The sequence below is a fragment of the Budorcas taxicolor genome, chromosome 7 (assembly GCF_023091745.1).
Source record: "Budorcas taxicolor isolate Tak-1 chromosome 7, Takin1.1, whole genome shotgun sequence".
NCBI lineage: Eukaryota > Metazoa > Chordata > Mammalia > Artiodactyla > Bovidae > Budorcas > Budorcas taxicolor.
In genome coordinates, this window is record NC_068916.1 from 20,572,257 (window position 1) to 20,597,220 (window position 24,964).

A 24,964-nucleotide genomic window follows, 5' to 3' on the forward strand; every position below is an offset into this window, starting at 1 on the left:
CTCATTCAGTGCCCTCTGCCTAGAATGCTCTCTCTGCCCAACTGCTCCCCATTCTGGGCAAAACGGCTACTCCCGCCTCTGGGCTCCTCCCCCTCTCTGAGTTCTTCAGAAAGCCCACACACAGTACTAGGGTCTAAGCCTTGCCTGGCCTGGGTCTATGTCTGTCTGCCATCTAAATTTTCTAGGCAGCGATGATCACTGAGGGCGCCTGCATTCTCACAGTACCCAGCAGAGCTCCCCATCGGACTTTCCCAGGGCTCCGGAGAAGCCAAAAAATCAATGTCTGATGAATGAATAAAAGCATGCGTGTGCAAGAGACCAGGTGTCTGGGGATCCTGGGATTGGCTGGAAGCTTGGCTGGGACCTGCCCAAGCCTAAGGCCAAGGGCCAGTCTGGCCCAGCCTCTCCCATGTGAGGGAGTAGAGCCCTCTCCCGCCTCCCGGGGGAGTTGCACTGCTCCCCTGTAATCAGGGACCAGGCAGCTTCCTCTGAGAGGAATGGTGAGTTGGGTTGCTATGGAAACCCGTTCTCTGGCAGTTGTCATTCATGGGGGTGGGAGGGAGAGAGAGGGACAGGGAGAGACCAAGAGACAGAGATAGGCAAAGAGAGGAACAGGAAGAGACAAAGAGAGACACACAGAGGCTCTGAGAGAACCAGAGAGATAGGAGGAGAGAAAAAGATGAGAGAGAAACAGATGGAGGGAGAGGAAGAGAGAGAATGAGAAAGACAAAGAGAGACAGACAGAGATGAAAACATGCAGAGCCCCTTCTCCAATCCCTGACCCCCACTGGAAGCCAGGTTGAGAGTGTGAAAACGGGCTCCCAGCCCAGATGGGCTTTACCACGCTCCTATGCATACACAGAGGTCCTAACAGCCCTGCCCCCCACACCATCTCCAAGGCTGAGTGCTCTCCTTCAGGCCCGCAATCCATCTGAGATAGGGAGGAGTGGTCAAAGGATCTAAGAATGGCTAGTCTTGGATCCCATGAGGGACAGTCAAGCATCTCCTGATGGCACACACCCATCCTGAGGTCCAACCTCATGTAGACACAAGACCGAGCCTGCACACCCACACCCACACTCCCAGCCTAGAATAGTCAAGCACACATGCTTGCACATATACACCTACGCACCTATGCACAGCCCAGGCACACAGATGTGCACACAGACAGGCACTGAACCAGCCAGAAAACACATGCCCATGTGCACACACCCATACACATCTGCACACAGGGATACCCAGGAATGCATGCTCACATACACACATATGCACTGGCTCATATGTCCAGTTGTGCACACACACAACCCAGAAAGCCATCCATAGTCCTTTGGGGTCCCCCAGTGCCTCTGCATCTGAAGATATCTATCATTGCAACCTGAAATGAATCAGGTATTTCAAGTTCTAGGGGAAAGCAGCAGGGCCTGGCCATACCATCCACAACTGGGCCTGTGTCCCTACGGTTAGGAGGAGGGACCCATGCCTTCCTTTTCTACCAACTTGCCCCACCCTCGTGGGGGCCTCTGCCTTTCCCATCACCTTTTGTGCAAGGATTTCCCTCCTCCCATTCCTCCATCAACCCACAGCCTGGCAGCCGTGGAGAGATGACAACTACCTCCACGGCTTTCGCTGTCCGCAGGCTTCACCTGGATTGGCCGCGCCATCTGTGAAGAGAAGGGGAGGAGGTCAAGGTGGACAGTGGGGGTAGTGTGGTGGGAGCTTCATCTGAGCCCTGCCAGGCACTCCTGCCCACTTCCCCAGCCTCAGCATCCCACCAGCTTCTGGCAGCAACCAGCACCTCAGTCACACCCAATGACACACGGTCCTACCTCCAGGGCTTTACTCTTGCTACCTGAAAAACTCCTACTTTGCCTTCAAAACCCAGGAACAATACCCCTTCATCCAGGAAGTCTCCCTGCTGCACCCACCCCCCCTCCTCGAAGTATGATAGATTCCTTGCCAAGATGGCACAACTCCTGTGGTCCCTGTATGTAATGGGACATTGTGGCTCCTCTCATTGAGAACCAGAGTCTGTTTCTTTACCTCTTCTATCTGGACTTGGCCATGCAACTTGTTTTGACCAATAGAATATAGTGGAAGTGAAGTAGTGGGAGTTCCAAGCCTTGGCCTCAAGAGACTTGGCCATCTTGGAACCCTGGAGATTTCAGGGTGGACAATTCCAGGTGACTCACTGGAGGATATGATATCTCATGCACAGAGATGCCCTGCTGACAACTCATGGGGGTGCCAGGCAGCTAACCCCAGTCAAGCCCCAATTGACTACAGCTGCATGAATGACTCGGAATGAATCAGCCAAATTGTCTAGTTAACCCCATCCTGGGCTTGCCAACCCATGGAATCATGAATAAATAAAATGATTGAGGCAGCTTATTACTCAGCACCAGCTGACTGGTACACCAAGGCAGCTAGTTTTAGCCAGCTCCCCGAGCCACAAGTCAGGAGAACTGTCCTACTTGAATGGACCAGCCTTCAATCTGGCCTCATTGTTCTGGACATGTCTGTCCACCACCCTCCAGCACTGAAACTGGAAGAAACCAATGAACTATTCAGCGGAAGAAATTCTTCCCTAATTCCCGCTCCTGCAACTTACCCAGCCCTGGGTATGAGCTAACGCAAGTATTTCAGAACAGACTTGAGGGATGTGGGGTTGGGTGGCATTTACTTCTCTCTTGGCTCTAGGACAGAATCTTCTTCCCAACCCGGTGTCTCTGGTAAGCTGTTCATCCCAGTTCAAAAGCCCCCATGCAGGCAATCCTTCCACCTTTTGGGGCCCTTCCTCTCTCTGCCTCAGGGCGGGAGGTGTCTCCATGTTTCTGTTTCACTCCAGACTGAGACCATCATGTTACTCCCCACCCTTCAGGGCAGGGTACAGGAGAGAATCAAAGGAGTTTGCTGAACTGAAGTGACCAGAAAGAAGTGGTCAACACCTGCCATCACAGAAAGGCGCCTGGTCCCTCTCCACCAGGCCTGGGGTCGGAACGAGTGCTGGACCCAGCCCCCTCCCAAGTCAGTCTTGGAGTAGATCCCCACAGCCATTCGGAGGTACTTGATGATACTTGATAAGTGTTTTCTAATCACAACACAGCTGCCCAGCAAGTTTTCAGAGAGAGAGGCATAATTTTTACCATTTTTTACGGATGTCAAAATCAAGGCCTGGAGAGGTATTTTTCTGCTCCCCCTCCCCTGGTGGGCCCCCTCATCTGATATGCTCCCCCATTTCAAGTGTGTGTCTGAAGCATATATGGGCCTCCTCAATGTGAACTCAGCCTTGGGAGCCCCAGAACTCAAGGGGTTTCTATTTCCCCCATCTTGGCCCCCATTTCCCCCAGAGCAATCCTCCTGCCACCCAACCACACCCTCAGAGGGACCCTGACCACCTGGGAAAGGCCCAACCACATCTCCCTTCCCCCACCACACACACATACACACAAACGCACATACGCACGCGTGCGTGCGCGCACACACATCTTAGACCCTCTTCACCTGGGTACCACACCCCACTAGCTGGAGGCCTGAGGAGAGATTATTTCAACCAGATGGGACCAGTTTCTGGGCTGAGGGCAGACTGAAGTAGTGAAGGGAGATGGGAGGGAGGGGGCACCTGGGCTCCACTTTCCCTCTCCCCTACCTCTCCCACCGGCCTCCGCTGGCCCTCACCTCCTCCCCCCCTCCCAGCACCTTGGGCAGATGAGGATGGAGTTGCCATGGCAACGCTGATTCACCACACGGAAGCTGGCAATTGTTGTTGCCATGGAAACCGCCTCTTAGGGGCGAGCCCAGCTCCTGCCTTGCACAAAAGAGATATTTAAATATAATCTTCTGGAGATGGATGAGCCGAGGGAGGGAGCGAGGGAGGAGGACCACAGGGAGGGAATCTGCCCCCATCAGGGCACCCTCCACCCTTACCCTTCTCTCGGCCTGGATACCTGCTTCCCATCTCCCCCACCTGCTGCAGAGCCTGGGACCTTCTGCCTCCTTCTAGGAGGCCCCTTCCCCCTCCTGGGTCAGCTCAGCGGGAGGGAAGGGGTCCTGGCCTGGCTCTAAGAAGCCTGGTGGGCATCCCCTTCCTCTCCAGTCCCCCACTCGAAAGTCGAGGTTCTGAGGCCCGGCCATCCACATCCCGCAGACCCGCGCCTCGCCTTACCCACCGGCCTAGAGATGCGCGCCAGGCTGGCATCCATGTGCCGCCGCCCGCCCGGCTGGCCCTGAGAGCACAGGCGCGCACAGGCGCGCACGCTCGGGCTCCGCGCCTCGCTCTCCGCGCCCAACGCCCAGGCAATCCGCACGCCAGAGGCCGGGCCCTGCCCGCGCTGCCCGCCCAAGCCGGGAGGAGGCGTGCCGAGGAGAGCTGGGTTTCCCCTCACCCCACCCCTCCTGTCACCCCTGCCCACCCATCTGGCTCTGCCCACCTCCTTCCGGCTCCCTCTCTCCATCTGTCCCACCAAGGTCTCTGCCGAATGCCCTTCCTCGCTTCTCTACCTTCCCTGGCTCCCCATTGTTGTATCCTTTCCCTGCCCTTTCCCTCCCTCTTTGCACTTATTCAACAACATTCTCATGTACTTCAAGCTGAGTAATTCTGCAACCTCAGGGAGCATTCCACTAGTCAGGCAGGGGGGGAAACAGAAGGATATACAGACACTTCCAGACTCACGGGGTCAAGTGCTGGGAGAGCCTAGAGCAGAGAACAGTGAAGACCCAAAGACTTTCCTGGAGATGCACTGAAGATGGAAAATTTGCAGTGGGTTTTAAAGTATGAATAGGAGTTCATGGTGGGGGAGGGGGAGTGAGGAACAAATTGGAGCAACACCTATGTCCATTGATTTATTTAATCTCCAAACAACTTTATGAAATGGAAACATGACCCTTTTACAGATAGGCAAATCAAAAAGGGAGAGGAGAAAATCAGAAGCAGAGACCAGATCTCCTGCCAGTTTTCTCAGGGTGAGTGGGGGTCTCTGAGAACCCAGCCATCCCTCCAGCCAAGGATCAGGTGGACTAGGGCTCTGGGCAGGCATACGTTAAGTGACTGGAATCCAGTCCTTGCTCTGCCACCCAGCTCTTGCTAAATGACTACAACCAAGCCATACACCGTTGGGAAAATAGGGTCCTTTATGTCTGACTTATGTATATGAGAGATGGGGAAACTGATGCCACTTGGGGGAAGGACTGCAGGAAGACCCTTTAGTAGACAGGCTGGGGCCCCAAATATTCTCCTGGGTTTGCAAAGCTGTGCCTTTTGAAGGTGTGGGGGCTCAGAGAAAGCCCTGACTGGGTTGTTTCCAGATGGTGTGGAGGAGGATGAAGCAGGTGGACCCCTATCTGGGCTGTCGGGGGTAGCATTCCATGCTCTTCCTCTCCCATGCAAGCCCCTCTCCTGTTCTAGATTCTGCCATGGGTCCCTATTGCCTTTGGGGTGGAGTGCCAACTCCTCACCCTGACATCCGAGGCAACTTTGTTGCTCTGTCCCAAGCATTCCTGCCCCTTTCTCCTCCCCAGCCCTGAGGACAGTGCACTGGAACACACCCATGTGCACCCCACCCTTGCCCAACAAGCCCCTTGGAATGTGACCTGCCCCCAAAGCCTTCCCCTCCATCCTCCCTGCTTCGGTTGCTTTGCCCAGTCGTTGCCTTGATGATAGCATCTCCCCCCACCTTAGTACACATTCTGTTCCTCTTTTGGAGGGGTTCCCAGGGTCAGGGCTGGGGTGAGGGGCTCTAAGACCTCCTCCCGAGAAAGACCCAGCATAGGGTCCACAAGTGGCAAACGAGATGAGACAAGACAAGACCTATGGTTTCCAGACTCCTGTCCCACAGGCAAGAGTGGGGCAGGCGTGCTGGGCAGAGTGCCCGGCACGGGAAGTAACCCAAGAGCTTGTGCCAGGCGTGTCTGAGCTGTCCCCGTTTCACGGGAGAACACAAGCTCAGGAAGAGACGTGACTGGCCAGAGTCCCACAGCTCGACTCCTGGGACCATGAGTTCATTCATTCGGCTGTGTATTTGCCAAGTGTATGCTCAGCCTCTGGTGAGTCCCAGCTCACAGGACCCTCAAAACACACCACAAACCCATTTTACAGATGAGGACACTGAGGCCTCGAAAACCATATCCTGAGACACTTGGCACCTAAGGGGCCTCCTGCTGTCTCCTAGGACTGGCTTGACTCTGAGCCAAGTCATGAGATATAGGGGAGGGCTCTGCACAGGGACTACCTCAGATACCCCTGTGTACACAGAAGGGGGTTCAGGGGTTCAGGGAGGGGCCTGTGGTGGGGGGCTCACAGTCTGACAAACTCAAACTCATCCCTTTCCAGAGTGCTCAGATGAGCTGCATGGCTGCTCCTCGATCTGGCTCATCCCTCACTCTCAAGAGCTTCACAAAGAAAGAGATAGTGTTGCCTCAAATGGCCAGCCAGCCCCTTGCTATCCTCGAGGTGGGAACTGGACCTGTTGCCTTTTGTCGCCGGAGTGGGACTTTCTTCCATCCCCAGGATCCCCACCCTGGGTTTGACAGGCCAGCAGAGAATCCCTGTGACAATTGGAGGCATCGGCCCCATGAGGATTCCAGGGTCCTGTGGTCCATTCTGGGTTTTATTCTGGGATTCTGTTATTCATTGTAGGATCTTATTCCAGAATGCTGAGATCTGATTAAACTGCATCCCCCATGGACTCTGCTGTCACATTCGAAGTGGGAATTGGAAGGGGTGTGTGTCACTTGCTGCAGAAAACAGCACTGGCGGGGGAGGGGCCGTCGGCTGTGCCAAGGTGGGGGAAGATGCACTGAGCTGGCAAACCACTGGGCCCACTCCCTCATTCATCGAAAGATGAAGAGACAGAGGTGTCGATCTGTACTGTGTCCCCCAAGGTGCGCGCACGCGCACCCACACACACACACACACACACACACACACACAGGGATAGGAAAGGTGCTGGCTGTCTTTGTCTCTAACATGGCCCAGCCCAGGGCCCCTGTCTCCCGGGCAGTGCGCAGGCACGTGCAGCATGTGACCCTGCAGGGCAGGCTTTCTCCTGCAGCCAAGACTCCATCCTCTGCCACTGACACCTGGGAGGAGGCTTAGACTCCTGTGCTCAGACATGCTGACAGGCAAAGGGTCCTCCTGTCCAATAGACCCCACGTCTCTGTGTGCGATTAGTGAGCAAGCCTCCAGCTCTCCTACTGTAAGAATGGTTCCATTTCTGTGGGTGTTCTTGTGAAGGGAGGCTCACCCCCAAAGTCAACCCCTTCTCTCATCAGAATTGGAAGACACACATATTCAGGGATCCTGAACTCCTGTGTATGAGACTGACCCAAACGTGGCATGTGTCCACCCAGAGCAAAACACTGGCAAGGATCTCTGTGCCTTAACAGCAAAACTAGAGACAACTCATATGACCACCAGCAGGAGGATGGATGAATAAATGGTGCATCCAGGCTGTGGAATACCACACAGCAATGACAAAGCACAAAGCTACAAGGCATCATATTGAATCTCACCCTCATGGTAACAGAAGAAAAGGAACGGCTGATTGCCATACAAGTCAGAACAGTGGTTCCTCCAATGTGAAGAGAAGAGAAGGGCTTGGGCTTGGGGACGTGGGTCAGGGTGGTTTCCGGGTGCACAGTGGTAATGGGGTGCTTGCTTTATAGTCAGTTGGGTTGCATGTACTTTTCACTAAATGTGCAGTATTTTTCAAATTTTAAGAAAAAAATGTAAGCCAAGCCCCTCTGTCCCCAGGATCTAGCTCTGAGCCTCCTCTTTATTTATCAAACATCTGCCCTCACCTCCAAGGCGCAGGGGGAAGCTTACAGGAAACTCAACCAGAGAAGCCACAGGTTCAAGGTCTGTGAAGCAGGGTAGGTGGAGCCATAGTGCTCACCCTCCTGGGTGACCTGGGACAAGCCCCTCCTCGCTCACCACAGTCCCCTTGCCTGTCACATGGGGCCAGAGCAGACTCAGGGCCCTGCTGATATGGCAGCTGGAGGAAGTGCCCCCAAAGTGCTGGGGGACAATGATAATACTGGGGAAACTGAGCCCTGAGAGGAAAAGAGGTGGCTTGAGGCCCCTGACCCCTCCTCCGCTGTGATCTGGTGTCAAAGAGAGACAGACAACTCCCTAACCTGGATGTATAATGACGCTGCACCATGCTCCTGGGTCTAGAACATTCTAGGTCTACACTGTCGAACAGTCTAGAACATTCTAGATCTGCACTGTCTAATGTGGTGGCTGATCCCTGAGCTAGAACATTCTAGACTTTGCAGTGTTCAGGACGGTAGCCTCTAGCCACATGTAGCCAGTGGAGGTTTAAATTTACATCTGTTAAAATTAAATAACATTAAAAATTCAGTCCCTGAGCACAGTCACCCCTTTTCAAAGGCTCCATAGCCAAACGGAGCAAGTGTCCACCTTACTGGACAGCAGAGATGGAACATCCAGTAAATTCTATTGGACAGTGATAGCCCAATATGGGGATGGGCAAACTACAGCCCTTTTCTGCACCCCGCCCCAGACAGTTTTTGTCAATAAAGTTTTATTGGCACTTAGCCACACTCACTGTGATTGTTTCGTGCTTTCAACAGATGCAACAAAGGCTATATGGCTGGCAAAGCTGAAAACATTTGTTCTCTGATCCTTTATAGAAAAGTCTAAAAACTGACTCCATTCTTGGAAAAGCTCTGAGTAGGTTCACAACAACTTGAGCAAAGGAATCTACTTTTTCAATTGTCAATTTTATAAAATGCAACTCCACATTGAGCATCTCTGATAACCACTAAGTGTTCTGGTTGAAAGGGATTGAGGGTGTGCAAGGCACACACCAGATTTTCAAACACTTAGGATGAAATAAAAAGAATGTGAACTATCTCATTAGTAAGTTTTACATGGGCCCTACTGACAGCCTCTTGATAGGATTTTGGAGACAGTGGGTTAGAATAAAAGAAAGCATTAAAATTCATTTCACCTGTTTCTTTCTACTCTTTAAATGCTGCTCCTAGAAAAATCTAAATGCTGTGTGTGGTATGCATTCTATATATTTATCTTAGCAGTGTTCTAGAACATTCACCAGCTCCTTATTCTCCTAAACAGGGTTCCTCAACCTCAGCACTGCTGATTTTGGCCTGGATCATTTTCTGTTGTGGGGGCTGTCTTGTGCACCATAGGGTGTGGAACAGCAGCCCTGGCCTCTGCCCGTGAGATGCCATGGTCAAGATGATCACAAATGTCCTCAGACACTGCCCAGTGTCTCTGGGGGCAGTAAACTTCCATTAGGTTCTCGTGCGTTCCCACACTCAGCTTGCCACATGCACTCCTGCCTCCACGTCTCAGCACGCTCCGTGCTCACACCACCCCCATCTGCCACCACCCTCCCCATCACTCAAGACTAGGCTCCAATGCTTCCCCCTCCAGAAAGCTGCCCTGTTTGCCCTCCATGAGGTCATCATCACAGGTCACCTGGTTCTCCCTTGAGTTGCAGTTCCCCAGTCACCCTTCCATCCAGCTGTTCATTTTGTGGTCACCCCCTGCAGTGAAGTGAATGGCTGTCCTCCCCAAAAACGTGTCTGATACCTAACCCCTGCAATCTATGAGTGAGACCTTATTTGGAAATGGTATCTTTATATATGTAATTAGTGACAGATCTGTGCACAAGGTCATCCTGGATTTAGGTGTCCAGGACTGCACTGGTGTCCTCATAAGAGAAAGGCGGTGGAGATGGCAGAGATGTAGACATGGAGGAGAAGGCCACCTGACAACAGAGGCAGGAATTGGAAGGATTACAGGCCAAGGATTGCCAGCGACCACAAGAAGCTGGGGCGGGGCAAGGGGAAGGGAGGAAAAACTGGTTCAAAGGGGATGCTGTGGGCAGTTTGAGCTCTGCTGGGTATGGGGTGCCTGAAGGAGTCACCAAGGGGCGTCTTCTGTACACAGAACTGGTGAGAGAAGTGCAGCATCAGGCCTATTAAGTAGGTGCTTAATAAAAGGTTGCTGGCTGGCTGGCAGGATGGATGTGGATGAAGGAATTGGATTGTGCTAGGAGAGTGAGCAGAGAGAGGAGGACAAAGAGCCCTGAGACTGGGACTTCCCTGATGGTCCAGTTACTAAGACTCCATGCTTCCAATGCAGGGGTCTAGGTTCTATCCCTGGTCAGAGAACTAGATCCCACATGCTGCAACTAAAGATCCTGCATGTTGCAACTAAGACCCAGTGCAGTCAAATAAATAGATAAATACATATTTTTTTTTTAAAAAAAGATGCTGTGGCTTGCTCCTGGCTCACTCTTAGATCACATGCCCTGGGGGAAGCCAGTCGCCATGCTGTGAGGTCCCTCAAGTAGCAAGCACTGGGGAGATGCCCATGGAGAGGAGCAGAGGCCTCCAGCCAATAGCCATGCACTGGGCCAGATTTGCCGGCCACAGTAAGCTCTGGCTGATGACTCCACTGCAACCTCAGGAGAAACCAGAAGCCAGAACCATGCAGCCAACTCATGTCCCAGTTCCTGACCCTTGGCAGCTGTAACACAATGCATGCTGATTGTTTGAAGCCACTAAGTTAAGGAGTAATTTGTTATTTATTTTTATAAATAAAAATCTTGGCCACACAGTGAGGCATGCAGGATCCTAGCTCCCCCAACCAGGGACCGAACCTGTGCCCTCTGAAGTGGAAGTGTGGAGTCTTAACCACTGCACCGCCAGGGGAGTGAAGAGTAATTTGTGACACATCGGGAGATAACTAATAGAATCCACAGAACTCCACTGTGCCCCTGGGCTCTATGATGGACCTGCCCTCCAGTTTCCTGTTGGTTGGGGGAGGTGTTGGCAGAAGGTCCAAGTGAGGGAGAAGAGTGAATTCCAGATGGTGTTTGCTCACCTTTGCATATCCTGTCCCCTCTCCTAGCATGTCCTTCCTCCTCATCTTTCAAGTCTCTTCTCAAATGCCACCTCCTCAGTGAAGCCCTCAATGGCCTCCTCAACAGTTACTTCCCTCTGCCCCACCGCATTATACTCTTCTGCTGCTGAAGATCAGCGAGGTTGAGTTACTGGTTCATGGCCACATGGCAACACCAGGTGGAAACTAAGCAAGGAGCCCGCTGATGCGGCCACCACAGCATATGCTCTCGCTTCTGCCGCTTCATCTTTCAAAGAGGGGCTCTTTGCTCTGCAAGGGAAGGTTGAGGCCACCCCCTCCCCCAAAACTTTGGATGCTTGCTCAGAGTTGAGTCAAACTCCTGCCACAGCTTCTTGTTCCTGGCAGGTGAACCCCAGATTGTCCACTGTCAGCTATGTAGCACCCATGCTCCCAGCAGGAATGGCAAGATGCCACCCTAGCATCCTCTGAAGCCCCTTGATCCTGAAGGGTCCCTGAGATTTCTAGAGGGAAGGGCGGCACCCCCTGCCCCCAAACTCATGGGGTGGGTGCTACAGATCTCACTGAAGACCTGGCTTGGCAGGCTGAGGTGGACCTTCCATCCTTTCCTGGGGGCAGGGACCTCCTGCCCACCCAAAGAGGACAGGGATGACAGGAGAGAACCAGTAAGCCCAGAGCCTGGGCCAGCCTCCACTAGGGAGGAAATATCTCATAAAGAGCCACAGCTTTACTTGCTCCATAAGGACAAGAGGAAAGAAAATCCCCTCCCTTCTTATGGTGAGAGGTAGGTAGGGTCCAGTCTCCTCCCTGAGGCCCACAAGGCCCTGAACATCTGCCTCCATTCTCTCCTTGCCCTCTCCTCCTCACTCTCTCTACTCCAGGAACACGGCCCTCCTGGCTGTTCTTCCAACACACCAGGCACCATCCTGCCCCTGGACCTTTGGCCCTGCTGACCCTCTGCCTGCTAATGCTTCCTGATCCTCCAATGACACTCTCATGTGAAGTCAGGTGCCCTCGGGCAGTGTGCAGCCTCCACAACCACACACAACCACCCTGACATGAAGTGCACAGCCTGGGATGCAGTTAACACACAAGACATGCCCATCCGGGTGATGATGTCTGTATCTCTGCTCCATTCGTCTCTCTCTGAGTTCAGAGGCAGATGAGCTTCACAGCTGATCCCAGGAAGGACCTTAGCCTTCCCCAAACTGACAGCATCCCCTCCATCTGCCCCTTCACTTCCCAGCAGCATCCAGCACTCACCCCGGGCAAGGTCTTCTGTTCGTGCAGGGCAGTCTGAGCTTTGATGGCGGAGTCCCTGGCACAGTAGGTGAGAAAGGCACAGCCTGGAGGGGAGAGAAATAGAGGTGTTAGGAGAAAAGGAGGCCGTGCACCCACGTTCACAGGAAGTTCCACTGTGAACCACTCATGGGAGATCCATAGAGGAGTCAGATCCACAGAGACAGAAAGTTGATGGTGGGGGCCAGGGGCTGGGGAAGGGGATGGGGAGTCAGTGTTTAATGGGGACAGAGCTTCAGTTTGGGAAGATGAGAAAGTTCTGCAGATGGATGGTGGAGATGGTTGCACAACAATGGGAGTGTACTTAAAGCCACTAATTTCTGCACTTAAAAATGGTTAAAATGGCAAACTTTCTGTTATGTGTATCTAACCACAATTTTAAAAACTTAGGAAATTAAAGAAGGAAAAGTGATTAAGGTGGTAAATTTAAATTATGTGTATTTCACTATAATTTTAAAAATAGAAAAAAGGAGGCTGGAGCCCCCTTTGGGGTGGGGCAGTTAGGAGTAGCTCAGCTTTCCCCTCCCATACTCATACTTCCCAAAGGGTGAGACGGGAGAGGCAGAGAGACGAATCAGCTGTTAATCAAATCTGTGGCTGATGCTAAAAAGCGGGGTGAGATGGGGGGTGGGGGAAGGGGGAAATGGCAGAGCTGCCGCCCCAGGGAGCAGGATAGTAAGGGGCACCAGCAGCCCCAAGGAACCAGAAGAGGCCTCAGCACTGGAGTGAGGAGCACAGTGACTCTGCCACTAACCAACTCTGTGGCCTCAGATGGCCCGCTGCACCTGTGAGAGCGCCTCAGTTTTCCCCATCAGAACAGATGCTCGGAGGGTGCAGTGGAATGGACCAACCTAGATGCAGGGACGGAGCTAGAGAGGTGGGGCGTGGCGTCAAACGGAAGGACCAATCCGGAGAGGCAAGGGGCGGGGCCGGCTCTAACGTGGTCCAGAGCCGGGGTATGATTGGAAGACGTCCTGAGTGGGGGCAGGGGGTGCGAGGCAAGAGAGCCATAGAGACAAGAAAGGTTGAAAGACAGAGACCGAAGAGAACCGAGCAGAGGGAGGCGCCCAGAGAAAGGCCAATGAGATTAAAGATATTTTAAAAGATTCTGTGGGGTGGGAGATGCAGGCAAGTTCTTTGGGATGGACACAGGGATCCGGGCCTCAGAGCTGGGTTTGCCTCTCTAACCCCAGGGGACCTCAGTTTCACTGACTGAAATGAGACCATCGTCGGCTGCTCTGATGCTGTCAAGTCCTGGGTCCTCCACCCCCAGCTCCCTTTCCATGGTCTCTCAGCTTCCCCCGACGGGGACCCCCTGTGCAGAGCCCCTGGGAACAGCTCTGGGGGCACCACTTTCGCCCCAGGCTGGAGTTAATTAAAGCTGCGTCCTGCTGGGCTGCACTCACTTCGCCGGCTGCTCCCACCAGCTGGGCCTGGTGGTGGGGAGGAGTCTCTGACCCAGGCCTGAGAGGTGCCTTGGGGCCCTGGGGAAGGGGCACCAGGCAGAGCTGAGGACAGCTTCTAACATTCACTTTTTTAAAAATTGTGTTGGGAATGTAAAATGGTGTGGCGGCTGTAGAGAACAGTTTGGCAGTCCCTCAAAAAAGTTAAACATAGAATTACCATATGATCCAGCAATTCCACTTCTGGGTATATATCCCCAAAGAATTGAAAGCAGGGACTCAAAAAGATATTTGCACACTGGTGCTCATAGCAGCGTTATTCGGGACAGCAAGAAGGTGGAAACAACCCAAACACCCATCAACAGATGAATGGACAACAAAACGCTGTCCATCTATACAAGGACCACAAAGAAAGGAGATTCTGACACCTGCTACAACATGAATGAACCCTGCAGACATGATGCTCAGTGAAATAAGCCAGACACAGAGGGACGTTTACAGTATGATTCCACTCAAAGGTGGTCCTAGAGGAGTCAGATCCACAGAGAGAAGGAAGTAGATGGTGGGCCCAGGGGCTGGGGGAGGGGATGGGGAGTCAGTGTTTCATGGGGACAGAGTTTCAGTTTGGGGAGATGAGAAAGTTCTGGATGGTGGGGATGGTTGCACAACAATATGAATGTGCTCAGTGCCACTGAGCTGTGGACTTAGAAATGGTCAAGATGGCAGATTTTGCTATGCATATTTTACCAGAATAAAAATTTGTAATGGGAGATACTACAAACACACCCTCTTTATATATTGTGTGTGCTTATCCTTTTTTGGTTATATTTAATGCCCATATCTTCTCCCAATACACGTCTTCCTGCCTTTTTTTTTTTTTTCTGAGTTTCTATTTTCTGAGTTGAATCTCCAGGGTTTTCAAGGAATGCAGGAGGTACTAAGAAAATAGCCATAAGGCCTGAGAGACATTAGGCATGGCTGGAAAGAAATTGGGAGGTATAAAAGAGGGGCAAAGCCCTTTCTGCTTGAGTCTTTTCTTTCCCGTGGAGCCCTTTATGCAGAAGACAGAGTGTGTCGTCTCTAGGAGGGTAGGTATAACCACTGAACAACCTTCTGTCAGCCTGTGGGTCTGTCGGGAAGGCTTGCAGCCAGATAGACGGAAAAAAACAACCACCAAAAAAAAAAAAAAAAAAAACCCACGCGAGCTGCTGTCCCTGGTACTGAAATGTGTCCTTGTTTTCTTGGCCCTATCTTCCCAGCCTCTTAGCTTCTTTTTCTAACTGGTGAAAATGTGTCATATTTACCCATTTCTTGATAAACAGAGCCTTGAATTTCAGTTTCTATTAGGGCTGAATTGTTTCCCTTCTCCATCAACTCAACTCATTCTCCTAATCTCCAGGACCTCAGAACATGATCTTACATCGTTGCAGATATAACAGTTAAGGTGAGGTCATACTGGAAGTGTGACCCTAATCACACTTAGGGTGGACCCTAATCCAATAGGACTGGTACCCTTATAAAGGAGGGAAACTTTGATCCAGAGACAGGCACACAGGGAGAATGGCATGTGAGAATGAAGGCAGAAATCTGGATGATATATTGACAAGCCAAAGAACAGCAAGGATTTCCAGCACCACCGGAAGCTGGGAGATTTGGATCAGATTCCCAGTCACAGCCTCAGAAGGAGCCAGCCCTGCCAACAACACCTTGATCTCAGACTTCTGGCCTCTAGGACTGTGAGAAAATACATTTCTGTTTTTTAAGCACATTATTTCAGCAGCCCTAACAAACAAATACAGTTCCCAATGAATACAGACATCTAATGATGTTAATAAAGCTCCCTAGATTTTTTCTTTATTGTTATTATTTGCTACACTGCACAGCATGTGGGATCTTAGTTCCCTGACCAGAGATCAAACTCAGGCCCCTTGAATTGGAAGCGTGGGGTCTTAACCACTGGACCACCAGGAAAGTTCCTAAAGCTCCCTAGTTTTTAATGCTAATAAGTTTATACTCAATATTGATTCATTTAATCCTCACAACAACCCCACAAAGGAGCTGTTAGCATCGTCCTCGTTCTGCAGATGAGGGGTTGTGGTACCAAGAGGCAAAGTGACTTGCCCAGGGTCACACAGTGGAACATCAGAGGCACTGTGAAATGTGTGCTAATCACTTGGATACAACTACCTGGAATTTGTATCTTGTCTAAAAATTTCTCCTAGGGCCTATGGGGAGGACCACAGGCCCTTGCCTTACCTTGCCCTGAAAGGAACCTTAAAATAGTCTCACCTTTCTGAGATAATCTGGGACTGGATCCAGGGTGAAAAGGCCGTGGAGCACATTTCAGTTGGGGATTGGGGGTCTGGTTTGCTGTGTCCTAGTCCTACAGTGATCCTCCCAGGAAACTCTCAGCCCAGCCAATGCCCACACTGAGTGAGCCTCTTCTCAGAGATTCTAACCCTGGTTACCCTCACCCCACACACCAGACTTGTCCACAATAAGAATGTGTATGTTAGTCTCTCAGCCGTGTCCGACTCTTTTGTGACCCCGTGGACTGTAGCCCACCAGGCTCCCCTGTCTATGAGATTTCCCAGACAAGAATACTGGAGTGGGTTGCCATTTCCTTTTCCAGGGGATCTTCCTCACCCAGGGATAGAACCGGGGTCTCCTGCATTGTAGACAGATTCTTTACCATCTGAACCACTAGGGAAGCCCCGTGACAAGAGTAGGGCCAGGTATTCAGCAAAACACACCCCAAGCCCCATGCTGGCCAAGCCCTGGGGTTCTGTAGAGGTGGGGTGAGTCAAGAAGGCAGCCCTACCTCCAAGAACCAATTGCCCAAAAGGCTCAACCTTATGATTTCCTTCACACCCACCCTTATCTTCAAACTCTGGTCAAAGGTTGACCTCTTGACACCCAAGGTGGAGCAGGGACTAATGAGGGGGGCAGTCTTTGGGAAACAAGAGATTTCCTCAATGTATGAAAGCGGTCTACCAATTGATCTATCTCATCATGGTGCTCTTTGTAGGGAGGGAGCCCCCTGTCACTGCTGCTTAAGCAAGCAGCAGATCCCCTAGAGAGGAAATTTCTTTGCTGGGAAATCCTGAGGATCCCTCCTCTCACCAAGATCCTCTGTTCTCTGCTCCAAGATCAGAGCTTTTGGATTTCACGAATCAAAGTTGTAACAATGATAGTAATAATTGAAGTCCAGTGAGTGCCAAGCATCTTACAGGGATATCACTCATATGAACCCTTTGAACCCTCAGCCTAGCCCAAAAGAAAGAATTGATACCATTGTATCTATCTTTCTCCCCATTTTAAGATGAGGAAACTGAGACACCAGACAGACATTGAGTTGTCTGCCCAAAGTCACACAGAAGTAGGATTTGAACCCTTGAAATTTAATCCCAGTCCTAACCCTTCTGCACCACAATATCCCCCATTATTATAAGATAATGATAATAGTACCAGTAAACAGCCAATTCACTGAGCCTTTAGGCCAGTCACTGTCCTGGGTACTTTACTTCACATCCCTCTTTTCTGGGCAGGAATCCTGTTGGGGGTGGATGTGATGCACAGCATGGAAGAATTGAGGTTCAGAGAGGTGAAGTGACTTGCCTATAACTGCACAGCAGGTAAGGGGTGGGGATGGAATTTGAAGCCAGGAATATCTGATGCCGTGGGCTTCCCTCCCATCCACTGCACCTCTAGGGTTTTGGTCCCTGGAGTACAGAGTGGCAGAGGCACCCAGTTCTACCATCTTCCATAAAACTCACTTCAAACCTTTCATACTCCAAAACAAAGGTGGCCTTAAGTGTTTCCATGAAAGGACCCTTGTGGGCCATGGACAATCTAGACACCAATTGTTTGACGCATGAATAAACTGAATCATTAATGATACAGGCTTCCCAAAAGTGGAGCCCCAGGGTGACCCCACAGAGCTTTCAATGGCGGGGGTGGGGGTGGGGAGAAGAGTGTCCACCTTATAGACAAGGAGGCTGAGGTTCCCAGTGGCCCAGGTCATCCACAGAAATGACAGGGCTGGGACTTAAGCCCATATCTGCATGACCCATGACAAAGGGCTCTCCCCAGCCCACAAGGATGCTCCTCTCTCCAGCCCTAGAGATGCTCCTCTCTGAGAAAGGGAGCAGAAGTGGCCATGGTCCCTCCACAGCAACAGGTCTCTGTTCAGCTGGGGCTCTGGGGACAACACTTTGACTGATGGGTGATGCTAAGGCTCCCAGGCTGGGTAGAGACAGAGATGGACACACCTCCCTGTGTGTCATCAGCCTGGAAGACACAGTGAGGGATACAGGGCTGGGGGAAGCCCAGAAGATGAGGAGCATCTTCAGGCACTCAATAGTGATCCCCCTAGAAAAGATACATCCACTCCAGGAATCTGTGAATGGGACCTGATCTGGAAAAAGGGTCTTTGCAGATGTAATCAAGGATCATGACATGAGGTCATTTTGGACAACCAGGTGGACCCCAATCCAATGCCAAGCATTCTTATTTGAGACAAAAGAGGAGAGACAGATGGAAGAACAGGGGAAGATGAAAGCAGAGACTGGACGGATGCAGACACAAGCCAGGGGATGCGTGGAGCCTCCAGAAGCTGGAAGAGGCCAGAGGGACCCTCCCTGAGCCTCCAGAGAGAGCAGAGCTTTGATCTCAGACTTCTGCCCTTCAGGGCTGAGAATCTGTGGTCATTTGTAACGGCCACCCCAACAAACCAGTACAGATGGGAACCCAGGAGAAGCAGTTTGGAAGGAAGATGTGGAACCCAATTTGGGCCCTGCTGAATCTGAGGGTTTGCAGGTCTTTATGGAAAGGACCCTCCAGGACTGACTAAAAAACCCCCCAAGAGGCCCAGGAAGATGTACCAGCTGTGTACATGGAGCCAAGCTCTGCTGAAGCCCCTCCACCATCATCCCTGGAGCGTCACACTACTTTTATCTTCATGTTACAGGTGAGCAAACCCCTGTCCAGAGATGCTGAGCTGCTTTCTTGGTGTCACACAGCAAGTCGGAAACAACCCCTGCTACTAAAGGCAAACTGGGGGTGGCTAAAGGGCTTCTGAGTCCCAGAAAATTCCACAGCACTGGGGATGACTTAGGTCTTGGGAGCTTAATATACTGATCTAATGAACTAAAAAAAAAAATGTTTTAAAGATGAAAACAGGGAATTCCCTGGAAGTCCAGTGGTTAAGACTCTGTGCTCTCACTGTGGAGGGCCTGGGTTTGATCCCTAGTCAGGGGACTAAGATTCCACAAGCAATGCAGTGTGACCAAGAAACACACAAAACAAACAAAACCCCACCAAGAAAACACAAACTAAACTCAAAAAATAAATAAAAGGAAAAACAATTATTTTCCTTTTTACTATTCATAGCTCTCACGTTCAGGCATAAGTCTGGGATTTTGGTCACTTCCCAGGGAGCTTGACAGGTCTAGGAACTGATCCCGATGGACACTGGTGGTGTCCCTGTCTGCACCCTGGTCCCAGATACACCTGGCCTCTCGCTGACCTGCCTTTGAATTTGCCATTTCCTTGGTCCACACATCCTCACCCTCATCTTTACCTGGCTCATTTCTCCTCAACCTGCAGGTCCCAGCTGAGTCACTCTTCCTCCAGGAAATCTCCCCATCCCCGACTGATGCTGGGGCAGGAGGATTGGCGACAGGTAGCGTCCATGTCACTGACGTGTCCCCAGTGCTCAGCGTTGGGCCCAATACACAGTCCGTGCCCAGGAAGAATTTGGCCACTGTACATGGTCTCCATCCTTGTCCAGCCCCACCTGGACTGCTCATTTCTCCTCCCCACTGGTCCCTGGCTCCGCCCTAGTCCCCACATTCTGTCCTCCCCAGAGAAGCCATGAGACGGCGCCTGTGAGCTCCTGAGTCAGGCCTCGCCCCTCCTCTGCCCACAGCCCTCCAGGGTTCCCACCTCCCTGGGGGAAAAGCCCAGGTCCTTCCACAAGGCCCTGCACAACTAACTCCTTCCTCTCCCTGCCCTCCCCTCCTTCCTCTCTCCCCCTCGCTCGCTCTGCTCCAGACACACAGGCCTCTTGACTGTTCCTCCACACACCAGGAATGGTCCTGCCCCAGGGTCTTTGCATGAGCTGTTCTGGGATGTATTCTCCCTCTGATCTCTGCACAGTTTACTCGCTTACTTACTTAAGGTCTTGGCTCAAATGTCACCTTCCCCAGTGAAACCTCCTTGGAGCACTCCGTTTCAAATGACAGTCCTCAAACATGCTCCCCTCCCCATTCTATATTTTCCAGTGCCCTTAGAACCATCTCAAATGTCACTTTTTTTTTTTCTTGTTTCTCCCCTACTGAAATGTCACTCCAAGAGGATGGGGGCGGAGGGGGAGGTTGTTTAGTTTTGGGTCCCTAGTACCTAAATAGTGTCAGGCACACAGTAGGTGCTCAGTAAATACTGACTGCAAAATGAATGATTTTGCTTCCAAGATGACCTGCTAATATCAAGACCACCTTGTGGGCAATGACTCCGTTTGTTTTCCTGCCTCCCCTCCCTCACCATGCCCAGCATGGGGTCAGTCAGTATTTCCCAAGTACCGATCATGCGCCAGGTGTGCTGGGAAAACAGAGGCAGGAAAGACAACCTGTTTCATTTCTCTCTGATCACCAACATCCCCTCCCCAGCTATAACCAACTGTGTGAACCCCTCATCTCAAACCCTTTTGAGCCCACCCCCTCACCACACACTGACACCCCTAATTCTAATTCTTTAAATTCAGCTCAAAACTGGTGACTAAAGATGGGATCTAACCCTGCCCAATGCCTTCCTTCTGTGTGCTCTAGGGCCAGCCACTTAACCTCTCTGAGCCTCCACTTTCTCATCCATAAAATCACAACATCATCCATTCAGCACTATAGGGGACACTCCCGTCCGCCGTGGGGCCACCTCTCCACCACCCCTGCCCCTGGCCACCCTCTCCACCTCCTCCTCCATCCTCTCATCCTGAAGCTGTCCCCCACTTAACTGGGAACAGAAGGGCTGATGGACCCCACCCCCCTACTCACTGTCCCTCCCTCCACTTATGAACTCATTGGTTCCTGTCCAGGAGGGCAAGACCTAGGACCCTGGGCTCATGCCTCATCAGGCACACTGTTCTAGCCTGACCTCCTATCTCCCTGGCTGCTGCTCCTTAGCCTCTGTTGCTGCCTCCTCCTCTGTCTCCATGTTACAAACAGGGCTTCTCAGGATTCATCTGGACCTGTGACTTTCTGCCTGCACCCATGTCGACTCCTCCATGGATCTGGTTTAGTCATCACCGCTGCACCAGTGGTCACTCCATCAGGGCGCCCGCCCATCCATCCACCCATTCGCCTGTCCATCCATCCACCCATTCACCCGCCCATCCATCCACCCACTCACCCGCCCATCCATCCACCCATTCACCCGCCCATCCATCCATCCATCTGTCCATCCTTATATCTCTCCATACATTCAACCATCCTTCTATCCATTCATTCATCATCCATTCATGTATCTGTCCATCATTCACTCATTTACCCATTCATCCATCCACCCACATGTCAAGCTATCTCTCCATCCACCCATACGTCCATGCATCCACCCATCCACCTGCTAAGTTTCAGGCACTCACTGTTCTGGGCACTGGAGACATAGCAGTGAACACAAAAGGCAAAAATACCTCATCTTAATAGGGCTTCTAGTCTACTGGGAGGAGAGAAACACAAATAAGATAAATAAGCTTTACAGTACATCAGAAGTTTTCATTTTCACAGAGGGAAAAAAAAAGGAAGCAGAAAAAAGGGATGTGGAGTGTTGGAGAGTGGCTGAGATTGTAAATCAGGTCCGCAGGGTGACTTCACTGAGAAGGTGTGGTTTACAGAGGATAAGGGAGGAAGTATGGTCCAGACAGTGGGCACAGCCTGTGCAAAGGCCCTGGGGCAGGACCACTCCTGGTGTACTGAAGGAACAGCAAGGAGCTTGTGTGTCTTGAGCAGAGTGAGAGAGGGAAAGAGAGGAAGGAGGGGAGAGGTCATAAAGGGGGGAGAGGTCATAAAGGGCCTTATGGGCTATGGGGAGGACTTGGGGTTTTACCCTCAGGCAGGTGTGAGCCCTGGAGGACTGTAAGCAGAAGAGGGGTGGGGCCTGACTCAGGTGCTCACAGGGACCTTCAGCTTGCTGGGAGAAGTTCAGACTGTGGTGGGTGAGGGTGGGAGCTAGGAGATCAGGGGAGAGGAGACTAGGCTAGTCCAGGGGGTGATGATGGGGTGGACAGAGGAGTGGGGAGACATGAGTGGGCTGGAGAGGTTTAGAAGGCAGAGCCATCAGGAGGGAGGGATAGGGGAGCAGAGGTGTGAGACAGGGAGAGTCAGAGTGACTCTACGGTCCTGTTCTGACACACTGAGGGCTTGTCTCCATGACACCATGCTGACCACCAACTGCTCAGGCCAGAGTGTTAGTGTGATCCTAGGTCAGGATCCCCCTCGGCACTGCTGACATCCAGGCTGGGTCATCCTCCGTGTGTGGGGGGAGTTGCTGTCCTGGGCACTGTGGGGATGGAGCCGCACCCCTGGCCCCACCCAAAGCCAGGAGCCCCTCAGTCATGACCACCACAGATATCCCCAGACATTGCCCAGTGTTCCCTGGGTAAGGATTGCCCTGGGTGAGGCCCACTTTACCAGATCCCTCCCTATTGGATCCCACCAGGAGATGATTTGACTTTTTAAATCACTACACATCACCACTCTTAGGACTGCTCAGCGTTCTGTCCACTTTCTCACAGCGCATCGCGCTCCTCTTGGTCACACAGTAGGTCTGGTTCACTCAAAGGCGGCACATAGCAGGGACTCAAAAAAAAAAAACAAACCCAAAAAACCAAAACCAGTTGAGAGAAGGGGTGGGTAAGTAGGTGAGTAAACAACCTTGCAGCCCTGCCTAACCACATGGGGTAGCTCTAGATGACGACAAACCCCTTCCAGCACAGACACTGCTGTGATGAACTTGTGTTTCCTTGGGAAGGTGCTCTCCCCTCTCTGAGCCTGTACTTTCCACATATATCATGTTGCTCTGGAGACCCCTAGCTGGGGCGGGAATGCCACCTCAGGTCCCTCCTTCTATCAGAGGGTCAGGGACAAGGATGTGATGAGCGCCCCCTTCTCACCTCTTGGATGTGGGGAACTCCACCCCCAAGGCTGCTGGGGGAAGCGAGAGGACTGGTGAGGGAGCTCACACAACTACCCTCATGGCACCTTCAGGCAACTTGCCACCTTTCAGAAGCCCCTCAGAGGAGCTGAGCTCAACTGTGGCGGCAGAAATGTCCAGCCACATTCTGGGACTCTTTGTGCCTTAGTTTCCCCACCTCAAAAACGGAGGACCCAGAGTTCACTTTCCCCAGATTCAGAGCTCCCTAAGGGACCCTGACCTACCCCTACCCACAGCCCTCCAGGGCTCCCACCAACCTACCTGTAAAAGCTCAAAGTCCCCTCCCTGCCCTTCCCTCCTCCCTCTCTCCTCCTGGCTCACTCTGCTCCAACTCCATTCTCCCAACGGTGCAAACTTATTCTGACCTCAGGACCTTTGCACATGCTGTGTCCACTTTCTGGAATGCCTTTCTCTTGGCTTTAGAACAACAGCTTTTTCATCTGCCATGCAGGGCTCATCCCAGATGTCACCTCCTGACATCTTTGGTCACCAACAGGCAGTTGTCACCCTTCAACACACATCCCTCTTTACTTCCTCCTTAGCAACTTGCTCCTATCTAAGTCTTACCTGTTTGCTCATTTGGTGTCAATCCCTCTTCTCTCCCAGAGTGATTTGTGTCCTCCCAAACCAGGCACAATGCCTGGCACACCCCAGAGACTGGACAGACAGTTGTTAACTGTCTGGCTACCTGACCATTTATTAACACCGATGATGTGCAAGATGCTATTGACAGGGATTGCATTAACCCTGTCATTATTTGCATTCTACAAATTAATGGTAATTCTTACAACTACTCTGTAAAAGAACTCTCAATACTCCTCTTTTACAAGTGAGGGTGCTAAGGCTCAGGAAAGATAAGGCAGTTTGTCCAAGATCACACAGAAATGAAAAGTAGAGTCAGGAATAGAAACAAAGCCTCTTGGGCTGCAAAGCTGATGGTCATTCCCATTCACCTGGTGGGGAGGAAGGTGGTAAATGTTGAGGAGGTATCCACCAATCCATCCACTCACCCATCCATCCACCCATCGACCCTGCATTCCTCCATCCATTCACCCATCTTCCATGCATCCATTTCTCCATCCTCCCATCCATCCATCCACTCACCTAGTCCATTCCTCTATGCTTCTGTTCCTCCATTCTCCATCATCTGTCTGCCCAACCATCTTTCCATCTATCTGTCCATCCATTGATTCTTCCATCCATCCATCCCTCTATCCATCCACCCATTCATCCACCTAGATATCTGTCAATCCATTCAGCCTTTCATCCACCTACCCACTCTTGCATCCAGCAATTCACTTATCCACCGTCAAGTCATCACCATCTATCCTTTCATGCCTGCAGCCATCTACATGTCATCTGTTGGCCAGGCCACCCCCCACCACACCCAAGCACCGCCTCACCCTCTCCCTCCCCTAGGCCTTTGTACATCCACATGCTCCACTTCAAAATGGTGAACAGGACATGGTCCCTATCCTCACAGAACTTACATGTCAGTGATGATCACCATGACCCCAGATCAACAGGACTATTGCCAGGTCAATGTCTTCCAAACTTAGCAGCCCCTCCCTCTGGCCCTGGTCACCTTCCGAGGAGAACAAGGAACCCTGGATGGCTTTCACCTTGAGTCTACATCTCCACGATCACATCTCCTTCCCTGCTTCCCTTATTTATCTTCCAAGGTGGGTCAAGTCTCAGGCTGGGAGGTGCGACACCTAACTATATTGCTGTGTGACTTGAGTGTGGGTGTCGCCTGTCTCTGAGCCCCAATTCCTTGTCTATCCATGTGGGGGGCGGGGAACCTGGTTCTCTAAGAATCACTGTGACCTAAGCATGTGTCTGTTTATTTGTGTCCCTTTCATCCCACACTGTGAGCCTCACCCCAAGGGGAAGCTTCTGATGTATCTGCCCAGGTGTGTGAGAAATGTGTATATTACAAATAAGGCTGGGAGGCTGGAAAGAGGCTGATGGTAGCAATGACAGTTAACAGGACATGAAGCTTTCTTTCCACACAGGTCTGAGATCTTCCTCTGCTCTAAATTCTTCCACGGCTCCCCAGTGTCCTCAGTAAAGATCCAAGCTCAGTGCAGCATAAGAGGCCCTTCAGGGCTGAGTCCCTGACTTCAAGGCTGACTCCCTGGCCTCAACTACCATGTGAAAGTGAAGTTGCTCAGTCATGTCCGACTCT

General features: G+C 51.7%; 1 protein-coding gene across 1 annotated transcript in view; it reads right to left on the reverse strand.

Moving 5' to 3' along the window:
- CELF5 (CUGBP Elav-like family member 5) overlaps positions 1–24,964 on the reverse strand; it is a 47,230-nt gene that overhangs the window by 16,479 nt on the left and 5,787 nt on the right. Inside the window, exons 2-3 of the mRNA XM_052643717.1 lie at positions 12,134–12,216; positions 1,610–1,661 (exon numbers count right to left, since the gene is read on the reverse strand). Of these exons, the coding sequence (XP_052499677.1) occupies positions 1,610–1,661; positions 12,134–12,216 (135 nt within the window). The remainder of the gene's footprint in view (positions 1–1,609; positions 1,662–12,133; positions 12,217–24,964) is intronic.